We start from the raw sequence: 19,176 nt of genomic DNA, 5'->3' as shown, positions 1-19,176 counted from the left end.
GTTATTAAGAAAACGGGGGGGTGAGGGTTTGAGCAGGTTGGCAAGACATCCCCACTATATAAATTGGGCGGCTAATAATGAGTGGTGGGGCCAGGCAGGGTGAGGGCCTCTGGAACTATCGTAGTGGGGCAGGCCAATCGGGGGCGGGGCTGGCCGGGGGGAAGAGGAGGGGGGTGGGAGGCTGTAGTTGGAGCATTTGGCTGGCTGGCCCCACCCTTGATCGGGGTGGGAGAGTCTGATCAGGGGCAGCCAGCTGTGGGGAGTGGCTGTGGGAGTTTGGCCAGCTGGCCCCATCCCCTGATCATGCAGGTTTGCTGGCCACAGTGGGCATCATAGCAACGGGTTGTTCTGGTTGTTCTGGCATCCTTGTCACTGGCTTTTTATATATATAGATAGATCACTCTTTCTTTAAATCTTTATGTATAAATGTATATATATAATCTCTACATATAAATCTATTTTATAAACGTATTCATATATAATCTTTATTTATATATATAATCCCTATTTATATATAATCTACACTAATAAAAGAGAAAGATGCAAATTGACCGTACCTCCGTGGCACCCACCAGCCAATCAGGATGAGTATGAAATTTAACCTGATAAAGATGGTGCGGCCCCGCCCCCCCACCCGCTTGGGGCCTCTGGGCAGCACGCATGCAGGAGTGGAGTGGCAGAGTGGGGCAGGACTCCTTCTATGAGGGGAAGGGCGGGGGGCGGAGGGAGCTACAGGAGCGATGCTCTGGCCAGAGCGAAGACGAAGGCAGTGGCCAGAGTGAAGGCCTGGGTCTCAGGTGCTGGAGGAAAACCTGGGTCCTGGGTACCGACAGCCAAGGGAAGGAAGGCCTATCGCATGAATCTTCCTGCAATGGGCCTCTAGTCTTCATATATAATCTCCATTTATGTGATCTCTCTTTTTATACATATAAAATCTCTATTTTATATAAATAATCTCTAATTTATATGCATTATCTCTCTCTATATAAAATCTCTATAGAGATTTATATATATTTTAATCTAACAGCGGTCAGAGGTTATCACAACCCACTACATATCAGTTATTTACTTAATCATTCATCTAACACATATTCTATCTGATATTTCCAGGACTTAGCGAGTTGCTGGAATTATAAAGACAAATAAAGGGGAATAAATGTAGAAATAGTAAATTAAACTACAAGTTGGTCATTGTATACATGGAAGTATATTTTATATGTTAGAAGTCATAAAAGCAGAAAAACTCCTATGTATCAGAGAAGGCACCCCAGAGAAAAATAAGATTAAAAGTAATAATTAAAGAGTGAGTTTAGCCTGAAGATCAAGGAGGAAGGTATTTCTGAACAAAAGAGTAGTATAGTGTTAAGGAGTACCTAATAAAAATTCATAACCCCTTTTGTTTTCAATCAATCACTTAACCAAGTGATTTAAAAGCAACTCTTAATGTCTCACAATAGGAAATCAAATCTACTATTAAATATATAATCTTCATATTCAGATAGGTATTGATGGGTCCAAATCTTCTAACCTAAGACAGCATTAGCTATTCTTATTCAAAATGGTCGTTTAAAATGGAAGCCAAGAAAACAAATTTTAAAACGGATGTATTTCACAGAATTGGTTCTCATATGGCTTACATATTTAAAGCAGTGTTTCTCCAAGTATAACCCCTGGGCCAGCAGCATCAGTGGCTGGAACTTTTAGAAATGCAGATTATGAGGCCCCTCCCGAGACCTGCTGAATCAGATGCTATGGGGATGCAGGCTAGCACTCTGTGTTTTAACAAGCCCTCAGACCATTCTGATATACTTTAGTTTAAGAATCATCGATTTAGCGTTCATTTCAGCATTAACATGTTCATTTCTTGTAGGAGTCTCCTGGCTATCTTCAGAGAGAAAGAAAACTCAACTCTACAATAACCTGACTTGATCATTTCTACTTTGAATAAGTCTGAATTTTGTTGCACATGAATACATAATTGACTAGATTCGTTTATTTTAGATTATTTTCTCTGACACTGACTGATGATAATGGGGACCAAAAGGTACATTTGGGACAAATGAAAGAAATGATTTTTTAGAAGTATGTGTATAAGTATTTTTTCCTATTAAAATGCACATGTAGATTAGATAAATTTAATTAAAATAACATTATAATACCTAACACTGTCACAGCACTTATGTCAATGTTCCAAAATACTTTGCATACTAGTAGATTAAGTCACCCAATCCTCCTTTGAAACATGAGTTTATTGTCTCAAGCAATTGAAGCAGGGTATCTTCAAATGACTTGTCTATAGCAGCAATGAGGGCTGGGAACTGATATAACTAGGGTATAAAGGCCTACTTACTCTAAAGATCCTTTCTATAAGTAGGTTTTCATTAGAGTCCTCTCCACATGTAGACTTGAATTACAGTCTTCTCCATGAGTAGGTTTAAACTATCTTATTAGTAGGCTAGAGAAGAGGTCTGAAGAGATTGATAACAACCGAGACATTCTCATGAAAAATTAGAGATGAGACCGCTACTTTAATGTGTTGCGGGCAAAGAGATCAAACACAAACTTATGGGGGTGGGGGTGGGGGATATGTACAATGGAGATGTCAGGAAAAGTAAGGTATTAAAGAAAAACAAACAAGGGAAGTGGAGCAGAAAGGGAGATGTGATTTGAATAAGATCCTGGTGTTGAGGCATGGAGGAAAGGTCCAAAGAAACAGTTCATTTATCGTTAGAGAATACCCAAGAGAGGGAGATACTCAGGAATGAACTTTGTCTACTTTATGATTAAACTGTGGCCGGCCTTTCTTTCCTACATTTTTCCTCCTACATATGAATGATTGTTGTATTAATTTCCTATTGCTTCTGTAATAAGGGACCACAAACTTAGCACAAAAGGCCCTGGCCTGTGTTCCTCAGTGGTTAGACCATCAGCCTGTGCACCTAAGGGTCAGAGGGTTCAATTCCAGACAAGGGCAAGTACCTGGATTTCACAATCCCATGTCCTGGTCAAGGAGGATTAGGGAGGCAATCAATTGATGTGTCTCTCTCACATAGATGTTTCTTTCTCTCCCCCACCCCACCACTCCTTCCCAATCTCTCTAAAGATCAATGGAGGAAATATCCTCAGGTGAGGATTAAGAAAAACAACAACAACACACAAACACAAAAACAGCGCAAATGTATTATCTCACAGTTCTAGAGGTCAGAGTCAAAAATGGGGTTTTACTGGGCTAAAAAAAAAAAAATTAAGGTAGCCACAAGGCTGAGTTTCTTCTGCAGGGTAATGAAAAAATGCAGTTCCTTTATTTTTCTAGATTCTACAAGCTGCCTACATTTCTTGGCTTATGGCCTCCCACTGACCTTTCAAAATCAGCAGTGTGGCATCTTCAAATTCATTCCCTCTTTCTCTCTTCCTCCACCCTCCTCTCTCTCTCCTCTGCTTCTATCATCACATTTCATTTTCTGGCTCTTTGCCTTCTTCCTTCTCCTATAAGAACCCTGTGGTTATATATTAGGCCCACCCACAATATATATTAATCCAGAATAATCTCCTCAACTCAAAATCTTTAACTTAATCACATCTACAAAGTCCTGTTTGCCATGTAAGTTAACATATTTAAAGAGTACAGGGATTTGGGGAGGCAGTATATTCCTTTACTAGAATCATAGCTTCTCAAATAATTCCTGATTTAAGCACAAAACTACCAGAGGGGTAAGGCTTAAAATATGTCATTTTGTAATATTGCACCATGGTTTAGGAATTATTAGTCAAGCTTATGCAAAATATTTCTCTTTTATTTACTAAACCCGCATGTTGCTCTTATAACATAATAACTGATTACTATGTCTGATAAATTATTTATTAAAATGAAAAGAAATCTAAGTGTTTAATGGGGGGGTTGTTTTTTTAAAGGTATTTTCCAAGGCAGCAGGGCAGAAAGAGTTACAGCTCTATGGACACAGAGAAATATATTTACAATTATTTTAAACATGCAGACATAAAAATCATTAGTATGAAATGCACATATTCAAATAAGCCAGTTCTTGATGAAAACAGGCTTTATAAAAATTGTCTTTTATAACATCAAAACAGAATGTTGTCTTTTCAAAACAGTTTCCAGATGAATAGCATATCATAATGTATATTTGCTAGCACATAAATAACTGCCTGAATACAAAAAGATGGCATGCATAGACAAAATTTGAAGATATGTGATACAAACAAAGCAGATATTTTATGATTCACTGCTACATCTAATTTTGTGTATATATATACACAATACAACATCTGAATATTAAAATGGTAATTCCTATATACTGATATTTGGGACCTGATATTAGATCACTAGTACAGATTGAGTGAGCATATAAACAACTTATATCATTGGCTAAAAATTAGAAAAGATAATTAAACTATTGAAACTAAAGTAGAAATACAAAGGACAACTCAATTGTTATATATCACTTGATTAACTGTTGAAACAACAAGTAAGGAGGGTAGTAAGTACTTTGGGTGAAAACTAAACAAATTTTAAAAACTTACATGCATGTAGCACAATATGGTGTGGTGTGAAGAACAAAAAAATTACATGACATTAACAAAGAAAGCAGAAAATTAAAAAATTTGATGTTTAAGGTATTTGAAACTAAAAAACAAAGCAGTTAAATTGTCAGGTATTAATGGGCAGTGTTAAGAAATACAAGCAAATACAAAGAATGAAGTCATTAAGAATAAAAAAGCTATCTTCAAAAGTTGAAACAGAACGTAATCATTGACTAGGCTGCATGGGACAGGGATAAAGCTGATTAAATAATAAAAATATGTATTAAATTGTCAATGACCTGGAGTTTAATCCGGAGAACTAAAAAACAAAACACTGCTGTTTGGAAAACATGGCTCAAAATGAAAGGCAAAATGACGTGGACGGGTTTTCTCTGCAAGACACTGTATCCTATCAAAGTGCTAATTACGCATGCTCATTTCTTGCAGAAAAGGTCATTATTTTAGCTCTGCACATTTACATGGCACTGTATCCTATTTACCACCTAGTCAAAAGCCAGGAACTTTCTTGGACTTTTTATAAATTTCATAAAACTAATTTCTATAATGTTGGGTCATAAAATTTGCACTAAAACAATAAAAAACAGGTTAGTAAGAAAATATATACATTTAAAAAATAGAATTCAGCCCTGCTTTAAAATTACCTTCATTAATTTTCAGTTGCTTAATGCCACAGTATCTTCCTAATATTGTACAAAAAAGCAAGTGGGCAAAATTTGAACAGGAGATTTAGAACTCTATTTGGTATTCTATTTCCAAAGCCATATATATATATATATATATATATATATATATATATATAATTGTATATGTAAACTCCCAGGTTATATTTCAATTTTTAAATATAACCTCTAAAAATATACTACAGGCCCAATGCATGAAATTCGTGCAAGCCCTGGTTTTGTCCGGAAGGTTGTCCAGAAGGTCATTCGGCTGTCCAGTCTAATTAGCATATTATGCTTTTATCTACACTAATAAAAGAAAAACATGCAAATTGACCATACCTTCTCTACGGCTTAAGCCATGCCCACCAGCCAATCAGAGCGACTATATGCAAATTAACCCAACCAAGATGGCAGCCTGCAGCCATGGAGCTGGAGCAAGCAGGAGGCTTAGTTGCCCCAATGATGGAGGAAACCAAGCTTCCCACGGCCGGCTCTGAGCTCCACTCAAAGCAACAAAGCTTCAATTATAGAAGGTAAATAAATCCTAGAATAAAAAGAAAAAAAGAAAAAAAGGAGAGGCTGGTAGCATTCGTCGCCAGGGGGCTTGGCCAGCCTGAAAACAGCCCTCAGCCCCTCACCCAGGATGGCCAGGCACCCCAGTGGGGACCCCCACCTTGAAGGGGGTGTGACCAGCTGCAAACAGCCATAGCCCCTCAGTCAGGCTGGCCAGGCACCCCAGTGGGGACCCCCCACCCTGAAGGGGGTGTGACCAGCCTGAAAACAGCCATCAGCCCCTCACCCAGGCTGGCCATGCACCCCAGCGAAACCCCTACCCTGATCTGGGACACCCTTCAGGGCAAACCAGCTGCCTCCCACCATGCACCAGGCCTCTATCCTATATAATAAAAGGGTAATATGCAAACTGACCCTAACAGCAGAATGACTGGGAATGACTGGTCACTATGATACACACTGACCACCAGGGGCCAGACACTCAATGCAGGAGCTGTCCCCTGGTGGTCAGTGCACTCCCACAGGGGGAGCTCTGCTCAGCCACAAGCCAGGCTGACGGCTGCCAGTACAGCGGTGGTGGTGGGAGCCTCTTCCGCCTCCTCAGCAGCGCTAAGGATGTCCAACTGCAACTTAAGCCTGCTCCCCGCTGCTAAATGGACATCCCCCGAGGGCTGCCAGGCTGCCAGAGGGATGTCTGACTGCCAGCTTGGGCCCAATCCCCCAGGGAGCGAGCCTAAGCCAGCAGGTGGATATCCTCCGAGGGGTCCCAGACTGCAAGAGGGCATAGGCCGGGCTGAGCAACCCCGCTGAGTGCACAAACTTTTGTGCACTGGGCCTCTAGTTATTATAGATTACCAGATTTTTATGAATGATCTTTAATTTTTTTTCATAGTTAAAAATTCCTGTCATTTGTATAAGTTTAATAACTATCCAATTGAGCCTAAAAAATATATCATCCTTGGGATGTTTATTTTCACCATTGTTCTATTTTAGTAAGTACAAGAAAATTGCTTATTACTTTTGTCACAATATAAATTTTCAGTTTTCATGTTCTAATGTAATATACTGAGGACAATGTAAAAATGCAATTAGATATTCAAATAATAGCATAAATATTTATTTTGAAATAAGATGAAAATGCTGCAAAAACTTAACTGTCATCCATTAAGATATGCTAACATGCAATGGCTAAAAATGTTTGAAACAACAAATGTGGTATGTAAAGTTATTTAGATGGCAATATATATGGTAGTGAGTACATGTACTTGTTGAATGAAGCAGAGGCCTATAAAACACTGGTTAACTTATAAGAAATATTTTTAAAATATTTGTTATGTGGATTTGTCAATCATTTGAAGCACAAAATAAATTAGTGCATTTTAATGTGCCCACATTTTATGGTACTTTAAAATGTAAAATATGTATGTGGGATGAGAGCTATATTATTGCAAATTACAAATCTAAAATTTATGTTCTAAATTGTGTTTTAAGATGACTAAGAACAATGATTTAATAATTTCTTTTAGGAAATCATAACTACATGCAACTGGAGGTTTAGAGGTAAAAATAAATAAATGAAATGAGGAATCATTTTTAAAATATAATATATTTGACAAGTCTGTTATTAATGTATTGAAAATTATTCTTTCATGGGTCAAAATCAAACTTTAAAAAATCCATAGACTATAGTTACAGTTGTACAATTCAACACATTTGCTGATACCATATACCACATACAACTATACACAACATAGTCTGCTGAGAAAACAGAAAGATGGATACAACTTTCATTGATCAGTGTGTTTGCACCTAGGAGGCCTGAATGCACTGAAGAAGAAGAAAGCTAAACAGAACACTAGAGAACATAAAAATGAAGCTGTGTTACCTGTGTCGCCTTTTTTTTTTTTTGGCTAATATATAATATAGATAAGTAAATGGCCCAGAAAGTTAAAAACATGTGTACCAAACATAATATGGTGAGTAAATAAAGTTTAAGACAGAAATAAAATCACTCTGATTTTTTTCTCAAACTACTAAAATATATTATTGAAATATTATTAAAGGATGCCAGTGTGGAATGGCTATATTTGACAAAGGAATGAAAAAATAGTAGAGGACTTAAAAGCAATTTTGGCTCCTTTGCTTGAAATTTTCTAATTAGCACCACAAACAACATCAAAAAATAAATCTTAATCTAGAGCAACAAGGTTCCTAAGTAAAAACAATTGGTACCAAGTCCTTGAAAATTCAGAAAATGGTTTCCTGCCTCCTTTCCAAACATCCATGTCCTCAATGTCAGTTAAAACTCATTGCCTTAGTCCTTCAACTAAATTCTTTACTCTTCTGAATTTTTCATTTCCTACAGACAATTCCAATTGCTATGTTATCATATTTATAAGTCATAGGATACTTTGAGTCTTATTCATGTATGTTTTTCTTATTTCTACTGAAAGGTTGAATGCTTTTGAAGGGTTAGGACTTTTCAATTTCTCAAACTTTGATAGTTCTTTACAAAATACTGAGGAATGATAAAAGTGTGTAATTATTATATTATTAAATTCAAAAATTTACACTGTTTTTGAACACTGATATATGACATTATGCATTGAAGAACTATAGTGTTATCACTTGGAGAATGACTGAGGGTTAACAAAATGATTACTTAACAAAGTTGTATGTACATTTTGCTCTATCTGAAACTAATATTTTAGGATCACTGTCTGTAAAGATAATTCGATCATCAAAACAGTTATTGGATCTGGACTAAACTTACTATTTGAATAGTAAAGTTAGTGGTCCAAATGACAAAACATTACATATATATATATATTTTTTTTTTTTCTTTCTTTCATCAACAAATTGTGGGTTGTGCTGTGGGGAAGAGGGACGTAATTGTAAACCCCGGAGCGAGGTCCTGCCTATCTGAGACCGCTGCGCTGAAGAGACCCGGTGAAGTGCCGTCACCATGTCTGACCAGGAGGCAAAACCTTCAACTGAGGACGTGGGGGATAAGAAGGAAGGAGAATACATTAAACTCAAAGTCATTGGACAGGATAGCAGTGAGATTCACTTCAAAGTGAAAATGACAACACATCTCAAGAAACTCAAAGAATCATACTGTCAAAGACAGGGAGTTCCAATGAATTCACTCAGGTTTCTCTTTGAAGGTCAGAGAATTGCTGATAATCACACTCCAAAAGAACTGGGAATGGAGGAAGAAGATGTGGTTGAAGTTTATCAGGAACAAACAGGGGGTCATTTAACGGTTTAGATATTCTTTTTATTTTATTTTCTTTTCCCTCAATCCTTTTTTATTTTTAAAAATAGTTCTTTTGTAATGCGGTGTTAAAATGGAATTGAAAACTGACGCCCCCCATCTCTTTAAAACATCTGGTAATTTGAATTCTAGTGCCCATTATTCATTATTGTCTGTTTTCACTGTGCTGGTTTTTGGTGATCAAATGTCAGCCTCCTTCATATTGCCCTCTCCTTTCGAAATATGACGTGTGTGCACAGGGAGGCCACCTTTTTCAGGACTGCATTTTCAGGCTTGTGATAAATACGGTCGACCAATGCAAGTGTTCATAATGACTTGTAATTGGCCCTGAAGTTCTAGCATCTGATTGCTTCACTCCTGGACTATGATTTTCAGTGGGAGGTGGAAGTTTTTCAGAGAACTGAACTGTGGGAAAATGACCTTTCCTCAGCTTGAAGCTACTTTTTTTAAAAAAATACATTTTATTGATTTTTTACAGAGAGGAAAGGAGAGGGATAGAGAGTTAGAAACATCTATGAGAGAGAAACATCGATCAGCTGCCTCCTGCACACCTACTGGGGATGTGCCCGCAACCAAGGTACATGCCCTTGACCAGAATTGAACCTGGGACCCTTCAGTCCTCAGGCCGACGCTCTATCCACTGAGCCAAACCGGTTAGGGCTTGAAGCTACTTTTAAAATCTGAAGGTCTGGACCAAAAGAAGAGGAATATCAGGTTGGAGCCAAGATGACAGATGAGGTGAGAGTAAAGACTAACACCAAAGATGGCTTCACTGAAGAGAAAGCATTTTAAGAGTAAAGAAAAATCTTGTCAGAAGATCCCAGAAAAGTTTTAATTTTCATTATCAGTTAATAAAGTTATTCATGCAGAAGTGTGTGCAACAGAACACTGCTCTTTTTTATTTTATTTGTACTTTTTGGCCTGGGATGTGGGTTTTAAATGGACATTGTCTGTACCAGCTTCATTAAAATAAACAACATATTTGTAAAAATCTTATTAATGTTCCATTTTATTTTTATTGTATAGAAAGAAAAAAATGGCCGAAACAAGATTTTCTTGCATAATACTGGAAATTATTGTTTGTTTATGGAACAAATAAAGTTTTTCTTCAGTACCGCAAAAAAATTGTGGGACATTCTTACATTGTCAATATATCTTATATTCCTATTTCTTAATCAAATCAGAGACTTGGAGCTCTTAAAAGAGAAGCCACAAATAAGGAAATATGCATGTTTGCTTATTTATTATTTCTGAAACTCACAATATTGGATTCTTTGCCAAACTTGGCATGGGTATACATTTTTGCTGAACTTGGACTAAATATAGAGAATCTATGTATACATATGCAATAAATGGAGCCCTGGCTGGTGTGGCTCAGTTGGTTGAAGCATTGTCCCATGTACCAACGGGTTGTGGATGATATTTGATTCCTGGTCAGGGTGAGTGCAGGAGGCAACTAATCGACGTTTCTTTTTCACAACAATGTTTTCCTCTCTCCCTCTTTTACCCTCTCCTCTAAAACCAATAAAAACACATCCTTAGGTGAGGACTAAAATAATAAATAAATAAATAAGCAAACAAACGAGTTTTGTAGGTGTTTTGATTTTTTTTCAAAAAAGATATATTTTGAGAGGCTTTATTAATCTCTCATTTCCCCAGCTGTATTGCAATATGATATATAATTAATTAATCCCTCAATTAGTTATATAGGACTAAAAAGTGGAGAAATGAAGTTAGTTTTACTCTTCTAAAGTCATTCAAATCACTTGGTTCTCTCAGAGTAGCTATCAAATATTAGTCAGCCTCTCTGGTAAGATGCTAACTGGATATGCCCTTTGCCCACCAAATATAAATAATTTTTATCAGGCGTTCAATGGTATATCTCTCAGCATCTTCAAATATCACATACATGCTACCTTGGACTCAGCATATTCACAATAGTGGGAAAAGAGTGGAATTATGGCTTCTTTATGGTGTTTTCTCATGTGTTTGAAATGATAAATTTCATGTGTCTACTTACTTAGGACCCACATAAAGAACTTTCATATTTCATTTACCATATACTGTCTTGAAATATAGTGGTCATACAAAAAGACAAATGAGGCCATAAGAATTCCTTTCTAGACATGTAGAATCACCCTATTTTTTTTCCTTTTGGCCCAGAAAATGGTAACAGTATTGATCTAAAATGAATATAAAATCTCTTTAAATGTAATTATCCAAAGGGAAATGAACATGGCACTATATATTTCATTAACAGATTTATCTCCATTATGAAGACCCTTGAGCAGAGAAATAACTTTTATTTTCCATACGTTCAGCATCTATGATAGTGCCAGACACATAATAGGTTCTCAATAAATAAAATGAAAAAATAAAAATGCAGTAATGTAGGTGACTATCTATGATATCATTTTTTTCAAGATCAGATGGCACAACTGTTTAGAATATCTCTAACAAAAAAATTAACAATAAAAATTCAAATTAAATAAATGTGGTTACATGTTTTAACTCACTTGCTTTAAAAATGTAACTATGACAATAACATTTATATTAAATAAGTTTCACATGGATATGAGAAAAATAAAACCACTAAGTAATATTTTGATATATTAGTAAAACTAGAGGCCCGATGCACAAAATTTGTGCAAGAATAGGCCTCCTTACCCCAGCTGCTGGGACCCAGGCTTCCCTCTGACTGCTGGCAGGCACCTGGGACCTGGGTTTCCCTTGCAGCCTCATCCGGAAGAATGGAAGGAGGTCTGGAAGGATGCCCAGTCTAATTAGCATATTATGCTTTTATGATTATAGATAAGGGTAGTCATAAGAAATAAGGACTCTAGCCCTAGCTGGTTTGGCTCAGTGGATAGAGTGTAAGCACACAGACTGAAGGGTCCTAGTTCAATTCCAGTCAAGGGCGTACTACTGGGTTGCAGGATCAATACCTGGCCCCAGTCAGGGCGTGTGTGAGAGGCAAGCAATTGATGTGTTTATCTCACATCAATGATTCTATCTCTGTCTCTCCCCTTCTCTTCCACTCTCTCTCTAAAAAAAATTATAATAATGAAAAAGTATCCTCGAGTGAGGATTAACAACAACAATAACAACAAAATAAATAGGGACTCCAGTTCCAATCAACAACACAGTAGCTGGAGCAGAGGATTATGAATATGTTTCTTAGAAAAGTGCAAGGTTAAGTGAACAAATACACAGCTTCCCATACCTCCAATGCCTCTTACTGCTACTGTAGCATTTCCAAGTGTACATTTTGTCTAATATGACTAAAGTACAATTGATGCATTATATACGCAACTGCATTTGGAAGGTCATGCAAAACCACTTCTATTTGAATATTTAGAGGCTTTACTACTCACTGGTTATATGGCATGAGAAACCTCAACCTCTTTGGATAGCAATGTGGAACTCTACACTGAATATCATTATGATTTCCTTAATGATCTATACTACCAGGTATAGCCTCAAATTGCCTAGTCTTTTGGTTTTAGTACAAACTGCTTCTCTGCGATATATGTTTATGAGATAATAAGGAGTATACAAATTCATGTTAATAGCACCTAACTTAATTATAATTTTTGTCTTTGAAAAAAATTATCAGAACATACAAGAGAAAAATTATTCTTGTATTTTTGTAGGAATTTTTGTCTTTGAAAAAAGTATCATAACATACAAGGGAAGAAAACAGCAATCCTACTACGTTTTGCATTTTAACTAATGATAATTGTCCTGTTTTAAACTCTCACACATTTATTGTAGAAATTGAGACTATAGGGGAAAATATAAATAAGAAAGTATGTAAAATTATCTGTATTGTCACTCTCTGATGGTATTTAGCATTTTTTATTTCCATCTAGTCTCTCATATACATTATATTTTACATACTTGAATCACACTGAATATATAATCTTACACCTTTATAGCCTTTACAATATATTTTAAACATGTACCAATGAATATGTTTTAATGGAAATATTACATTAGGTTATTTGATCAATCCATAATAAATTAATAATTTCCACATAGGGACTATTACCTTTGCTTCCAGTTTGCCCCTATTATAAAAATATTCCAATGGACATACTTATACATGAATCTACATGTGAATCCTTGCTAACTTTCTCAGAATAAATGTATAGAATAGCAGTTACATAGTCAAAGTGTATAGGTTTACCATTGAAGTGACAAATATGAAAATGGCAAACACTTTGTGTGAATGACATAATTTATCATTAAAGCCTGCAACAGAAAATCCTCTTGCAAATCACTAATTTATTTTCACGTGCTAATGAAGAAACACAGAAAATTAACCAAAACTAGTATAATTTTCCAGTTATTATTCTGTTGTTTATTTATTTGTTTTTGGTTCAAGAGGAGAAGAGAAATACAGTTTGAGAAAGGGACTTAATTTCAAGTTACATTACATAACAAAATTGCCCAGCAGCTACTTAGGGAAAACAGAGCAATACAATATGAAACCTAAATGGAGTTAAGTGAAATCCAACTAGGTTGTAAAAAGTTAAACATAAGGGAATAAAATGTGTAGAACTCACTCATATCAAGGAAATGCTTTGAAATATTCCCAACCAGAGAGTTGAAAATGATGCTACACTGTATGAACCACCACCTGCAACTGCAGGCTGCATCCAGTAAGTTAACAAATATGTGTCTCCAGGTATCTATCCCTATGCAACATGCAACAAATCAATGGAATAGCCCTCATCCAACAAAATAGCTATCATCAAAGTCTGGTTGAACCTATAGAATGATATACTCTGGGATATTTCCAAACTGGTAGTACAGAAAATGACAGGGAATACATCACAGACAGGATGCAAAAAGCAATAAAGAATAAATAAAAAGAAATAAAAACCCAGAATTGGAAGAAAATACTTACAAAATGAGAATATCACATTGAACTGAAAGCAATAAAACTTTTCAGCCATGTTCCCAGAGTCTTACAAAATCGTTAGGCATGATACTGCCATCAACAGTAGCAATAACATATATAAATGACAAGAGATGATAGGTGGATTAACTTATTTGGTTCTTACCATCACCCTTTCAGCTATGCAGCCATGAACTTCTAGGGCTGTTCTACTTAAAATACTGAAATTTACAGAAACTAAATTACCTGGCCATGGTGACAGCTAGCAAAAAGCAGAACTAGAATTCGAACCCAGCTGTTTTAACAACAGAAATAATGCTCTCGTATGCCAATTTCTAAAACAACAAAAATATAGATACATATACTTTAAAAGTAATAAGAAAATTGGCAAAATCACTAAAATCTGTATAGTTGAGTCAAGCATTTGGAGAAAGCATGTGAATATGCATACTATTTTTTTATGGACTTCAATAAAACTGGAGATTTCTGTCAAAATGCCAAGAGGAGACCCTGTTTTAGATTCAAATTTCTGTAACTGAGATTAAAATCTTTGCACTATTCTTAAGAACAAACACAATCTTTGCTCTTTCCTGTGTACATTCATGAATCATTGACTTTCCTTCCCCAGTGTGTGAGCAGCTGCTACTCTGGTACTCATACAAGGCTTGAACAAACCAAAAGATGCAAAAAAGGAATGAAAACAAACTATGTAACTCTACCATGAGTGCAAATAGATGGATTAAAAAAATTACAATATAATAGGAAGTGAAAAAAAATATCAGTACCATGGACCCATGGGTCTTTATATTCCAGTCAAGTGTGGATAGCTGTTATGGTAATAAGCAAATAAAAAATGCACACTCTTGCATCTCCCCTGCTCTCACTACATGGTTGAACATTGTTATGCACTCAGCCTTATCCTGTCTCTCCTCCATCCTCATATATATTTATTATAGTTTGGCTATACCAATTTCAGTTCATGCTAAATTTGCCTAATTAAGCTAACTAAAAGTCTTAACATACCCACTCCCTCTTCCAATTAAAGAGACTATCACACAGAAAGAAACCACCAAGAAAAATAACCAGCAACTACATTTGCAAACAAGTACAGAAAGTCCTCAAGGTTGTAGATAAGTTCTTCAACTTGAAGCAAAAAGATCTAAAGCAAAACTAATTTTATCATCGGCTAATTGATATAAATAAGAGTTAAGTCCCTAAGGCATCTGGTCATGTTATAATAAAACTAGAGGACCCGTGCACGAAATTTGTGCATGGGGGGTGGGGCTCTCAGCCCGGCCTGCACCCTCTCCAATCTGGGACATCCCTCTCGCAATCCAGGACCGCTGGCTCCTAACCACTCACTTGCCTGCCTGCCTGATCACCCCTAACCACTCTGCCTGCCTGCCTGATCGCCCCTAACTGCTCTCCCTTGCTGGTCTGATCGTCCCTAACTGCCTATGCCTCGGCCTCTGTCAGAAGGATGTCCGGAAGGATGTCCAGAAGGATGTCCAGAAGATGTCTGGTCTAATTAGCATATTACCCTTTTATTAGTATAGATGACCTTGAATGAAATGATGTTGAGAAACTGTTCTACTTTGTAACTTTACACATAAATGTCTCAAAATAATGTGCCATTCATCATTTTAAAAGAGTATAGAAGTTTTTTTTCAGTAAGTTCATGTAATCTGGAGGTAAAAGAGCACACATTCTGAACTTCTTTCTCTGCATGATTAGGTAAACGTTTAAAGTAGAAAACTAGTCAATGTTTTTCAATCATTCAAACCTGTCCTGCTATATCCTCTAGTCGTAATATCAGTTTCATTTCTTATACACCTTAACCATAACACAAGATTTACCAACTTCTTTGAACTAAGTAAACAGAGTAGTTCACTTCAGATACTTTTCAGAACAATATAGTATGTCATGATGATTATATTATAGAGGTTACTTGCAATAGATATCTATTCTCAAGCCCTGAGAATAGAAAGATATGGTCAGTTCCCAGCTACATAATTTCATCTAGGCTGTATTCAAATGTAGACACAATTTGCATCCTTGAAGAGTGAGATCTTATATATTTATATGGTCAGAAACTATTTATAACAAATTATTTTTAATTTAAAATATTTAAATATAGTTATGTCAGCTTGCCTAAAAAAAGACGGCAAAAGCAAATATACAAGTGAATATGAACAAATAATTTCAAGATATACCTCTCTTATACCTTTAACTTGACAACACTTTCTTTAAAAAATGAAATCAAATCAAGCTATTTGAATATCATGGAATATTCACTTTCCTCTTGAGTGCTGGTTCCTGGCAAGAACCACTTAGAGAGTTTGCAAACAGCATGAGGATGTAGTGCAACTTTTGGCTCATATTATGAACTCAAGAGGCACAAATAATTTGAATTAGCTGTGTAAGAGAAAGAGATGTAGTCAATCAAAGCAGAAGGAAATAGAAACCTGGGTATTCCATCATAAACATGGTAAAATGGTCTCCCCATACTTCCACCGCCCATTTACATGATGATGTCATATCAATCTGCAGTTTACATTCTTGTGGGCATCTATGCAGACCCCACAGCTCAGTGCAGTGTACATTTTCAATATGCTGGGGTGGAAGGAGGGAGCACAATACATTTTGGATAAATAAAATGTGGTCTCATAAGATAAAGAAAGGTCAGGTCATTTAATTTAGGGAACATAAAATATGGTGCCAATCCTTGGTGAAGGAATAAAGAAAAAGGGAAATTGGTAGCATTTTGCTGAAACCTCAGTTTACACTTTTTGCCAAATCTGTTTGACTATTAGGACCTTATAATCAATAATAAAATTAAATGATCATAGATAATATTAACCATTTGGTTAATGTTTATAATTGACTAGAGGCTCAGTGCACAAAATTTGTGCACGGGTAGAGTCCCTAGTAGCGGCTGGCTACCAGCCGGGGCCTTCCTTCATTCCGTTCCACCCCCCTGGTGGTCAATGCACGTCATAGCAAGCGATCAAACTCCTGGTCAGTCAAACTCCCAAGGGGATACTTTGGCTTTTATATATATAGATTTTCTATGCTGTTTGTTTCTTTTTGTGTGTGAAATATTGCATATATTTTACTCTTGGTTAATTAATTAATTAATTTTTTAAAAGAACTTGACTTATTTGGCTTTTGTATGTTTATGAAAACTTAAGAAAATGGAGGAAATATTGTCATGGGTTTATGAAATCTTTTATAATCAATTGAATTTCCAAAGTGCATGCACGTACTAATTTACACTGCAATTGCTAGTTAAGCTTTCCACATTTACAATGTTTGACTAAACTACTTTAACACCAATGATAAGGAAAACATCAATTATTCCATAACAGAGAAACATGGGATGGGACTACTCAAAAATAATTTTTATATTTCTTTGTTTTTTAATGCACTGAAAAAGAACTAAAAATAGCAAATATAAAAAGGACAAACATATATGTGAATTGAACAATGCAAAGCCTAACAACAAAATGTAACAATAAAAGTTTATATATGGCCTTAGCCAGTTTTGCTCAGTGGATAGAGCATTGGCCTGAAGACTGAAGGGTCCCAGGTTCTAGTCCAGTCAAGGGCACATACCCAGGTTGTGGACTTGATCCCCAATAGGGAGCATGCAGGAAGCAGCCAATCAATGATTCCCTCTCATCACTCATGTTTCTATCTCTCTCTTCCTCTCCCTTCCTCTCTGAAATCAATAGAAATATATATTTTTTTAAAAAGTTTATATATGCCAAAAATTAAGTATTTTATATATGAAGAGTAAAATCATTAATAATTGAATAACAACACAAAACATGCGTTTATCTTTTAGATGAAAAATACAGTTTTTATATTGCCACAGAAAAATTAGAATCATGACTGGTTTTTAATAGTTTCTAAGGAAACTCTTTATTAAATGTTTATTAACATTTAAATAATATTATTTTTAAATTGAGTTCAGTGTGCATCACCTCATCCCTAACCTTCTCCCAGTATTAACTTCATGCCAATACTAATTCAGTTCTTAAATAAGGAACTTTAAGACGTAATCCAGCACTGGCTGGGTAGCTCAGTTAGTTAGAGAATGGTCCCAGTACACCAAGGTTGTGGGTTCGATCCCCGGGTCAGGGCACATGCAAGAATCAAAACCAATGAACACATAAATAAGTACAAGAACAAACTGATGTTTCTCTCTGCCAACATCTGATCCAGCAGCGCTGAAGCCTGGCTGCCGTGTAGAATCACGTGGAGATCAAGTTAAATGCTGATGCTTAGTCCCCCACATCAGCAAATTAGAATCTCTGGTGATGGGCTCAGAATCAGTATCTATACTAATAAAAGGGTAATATGATAATTAGACCAGGTCAACCAGACATCTTCCGGTCCTCCTTCCGGACAAAGCCATGGTGACGGGGGCCGAGGCAGAGGCAGTTACATGCAATCAGGCCGGCAGGGGAGGGCAGTTAGGGGCAATTAGGCAGGTAGGCAGAGGGGTTGGGGCAATCAAGCAGGCAGGCAGGTGAGTGGTTAGGAGCCAGCAGTCCCAGATTGCGAGAAGGATGTCCGACTGCCAGTTTAGGCCCGATCAAACCAGCAGTTGGACATACCCCCAGGGGTCCCGGATTGGAGAGGGTGCAGTCTGGACTGAGGGACCTCCCCCCCATGCAAGAATTTCATGCACAGGGCCTCTAGTTTTAAAATAGTTCCCCAGGTGAAGATAACAGGTTGAGAACAGTGATGTAGTATCAAACATTCATTTTCCAGAAGAGAAAACACACATAAAGAAACATATAGTTCCTTGAAGTGATTAAGAAGCCATATCAGGTTGCTTACCCAGGGTTTTCTGATTCCAGTCACACTGTTAAGTGTGGAACCTGCCTTTACTCATTCTCACTGCACCTTGACACTCTCAATTCTAATTATTGACTTTCATAAAGCCAATATAGCATCTCCATTTCTACTTCACTTATTATTCCTCTGAGATGTTTTGAAAATAAAACAACTCTCTCCATATTTTGGAATAAAGCTGACATATTTGTGAGAGTTCCCCAGAGAAACAGAAGCAATAAGGTATGAGTGTGTGTGTACGTGTGTGTGGGTGTGTGTGTGTGAGAGAGAGAGATACATGCATACATATGTGTCATATTTCTTAAAGAGACTTAAATGAAGAAGAAAGAACCAAAAACAACCTTTTATACACTAAGTACCATGAAATAATTCCCCATATAGATACTATCATTAAT

At 36.5% G+C, this 19,176-nt stretch overlaps 2 protein-coding genes across 2 annotated transcripts in view; one reads left to right on the top strand and one right to left on the bottom strand.

Moving 5' to 3' along the window:
* The window catches only part of NAALADL2 (N-acetylated alpha-linked acidic dipeptidase like 2), a 1,041,900-nt gene that overhangs the window by 532,042 nt on the left and 490,682 nt on the right, over window positions 1-19,176 (bottom strand).
* Window positions 8,610-9,271, top strand: LOC102417426 (small ubiquitin-related modifier 1). The gene has a single exon (XM_006096209.3). The coding sequence runs from the start codon at window positions 8,704-8,706 to the stop codon at window positions 9,007-9,009; it is 306 nt and encodes a 101-aa protein (XP_006096271.1). The 5' UTR covers window positions 8,610-8,703; the 3' UTR covers window positions 9,010-9,271.

The sequence above is a fragment of the Myotis lucifugus genome, unplaced genomic scaffold, assembly GCF_000147115.1.
Source record: "Myotis lucifugus unplaced genomic scaffold, Myoluc2.0 scaffold_170, whole genome shotgun sequence".
NCBI lineage: Eukaryota > Metazoa > Chordata > Mammalia > Chiroptera > Vespertilionidae > Myotis > Myotis lucifugus.
The sequence above is the reverse complement of the archived record's forward strand: the minus strand, read 5'-3'. Positions and strand labels throughout refer to the sequence as shown.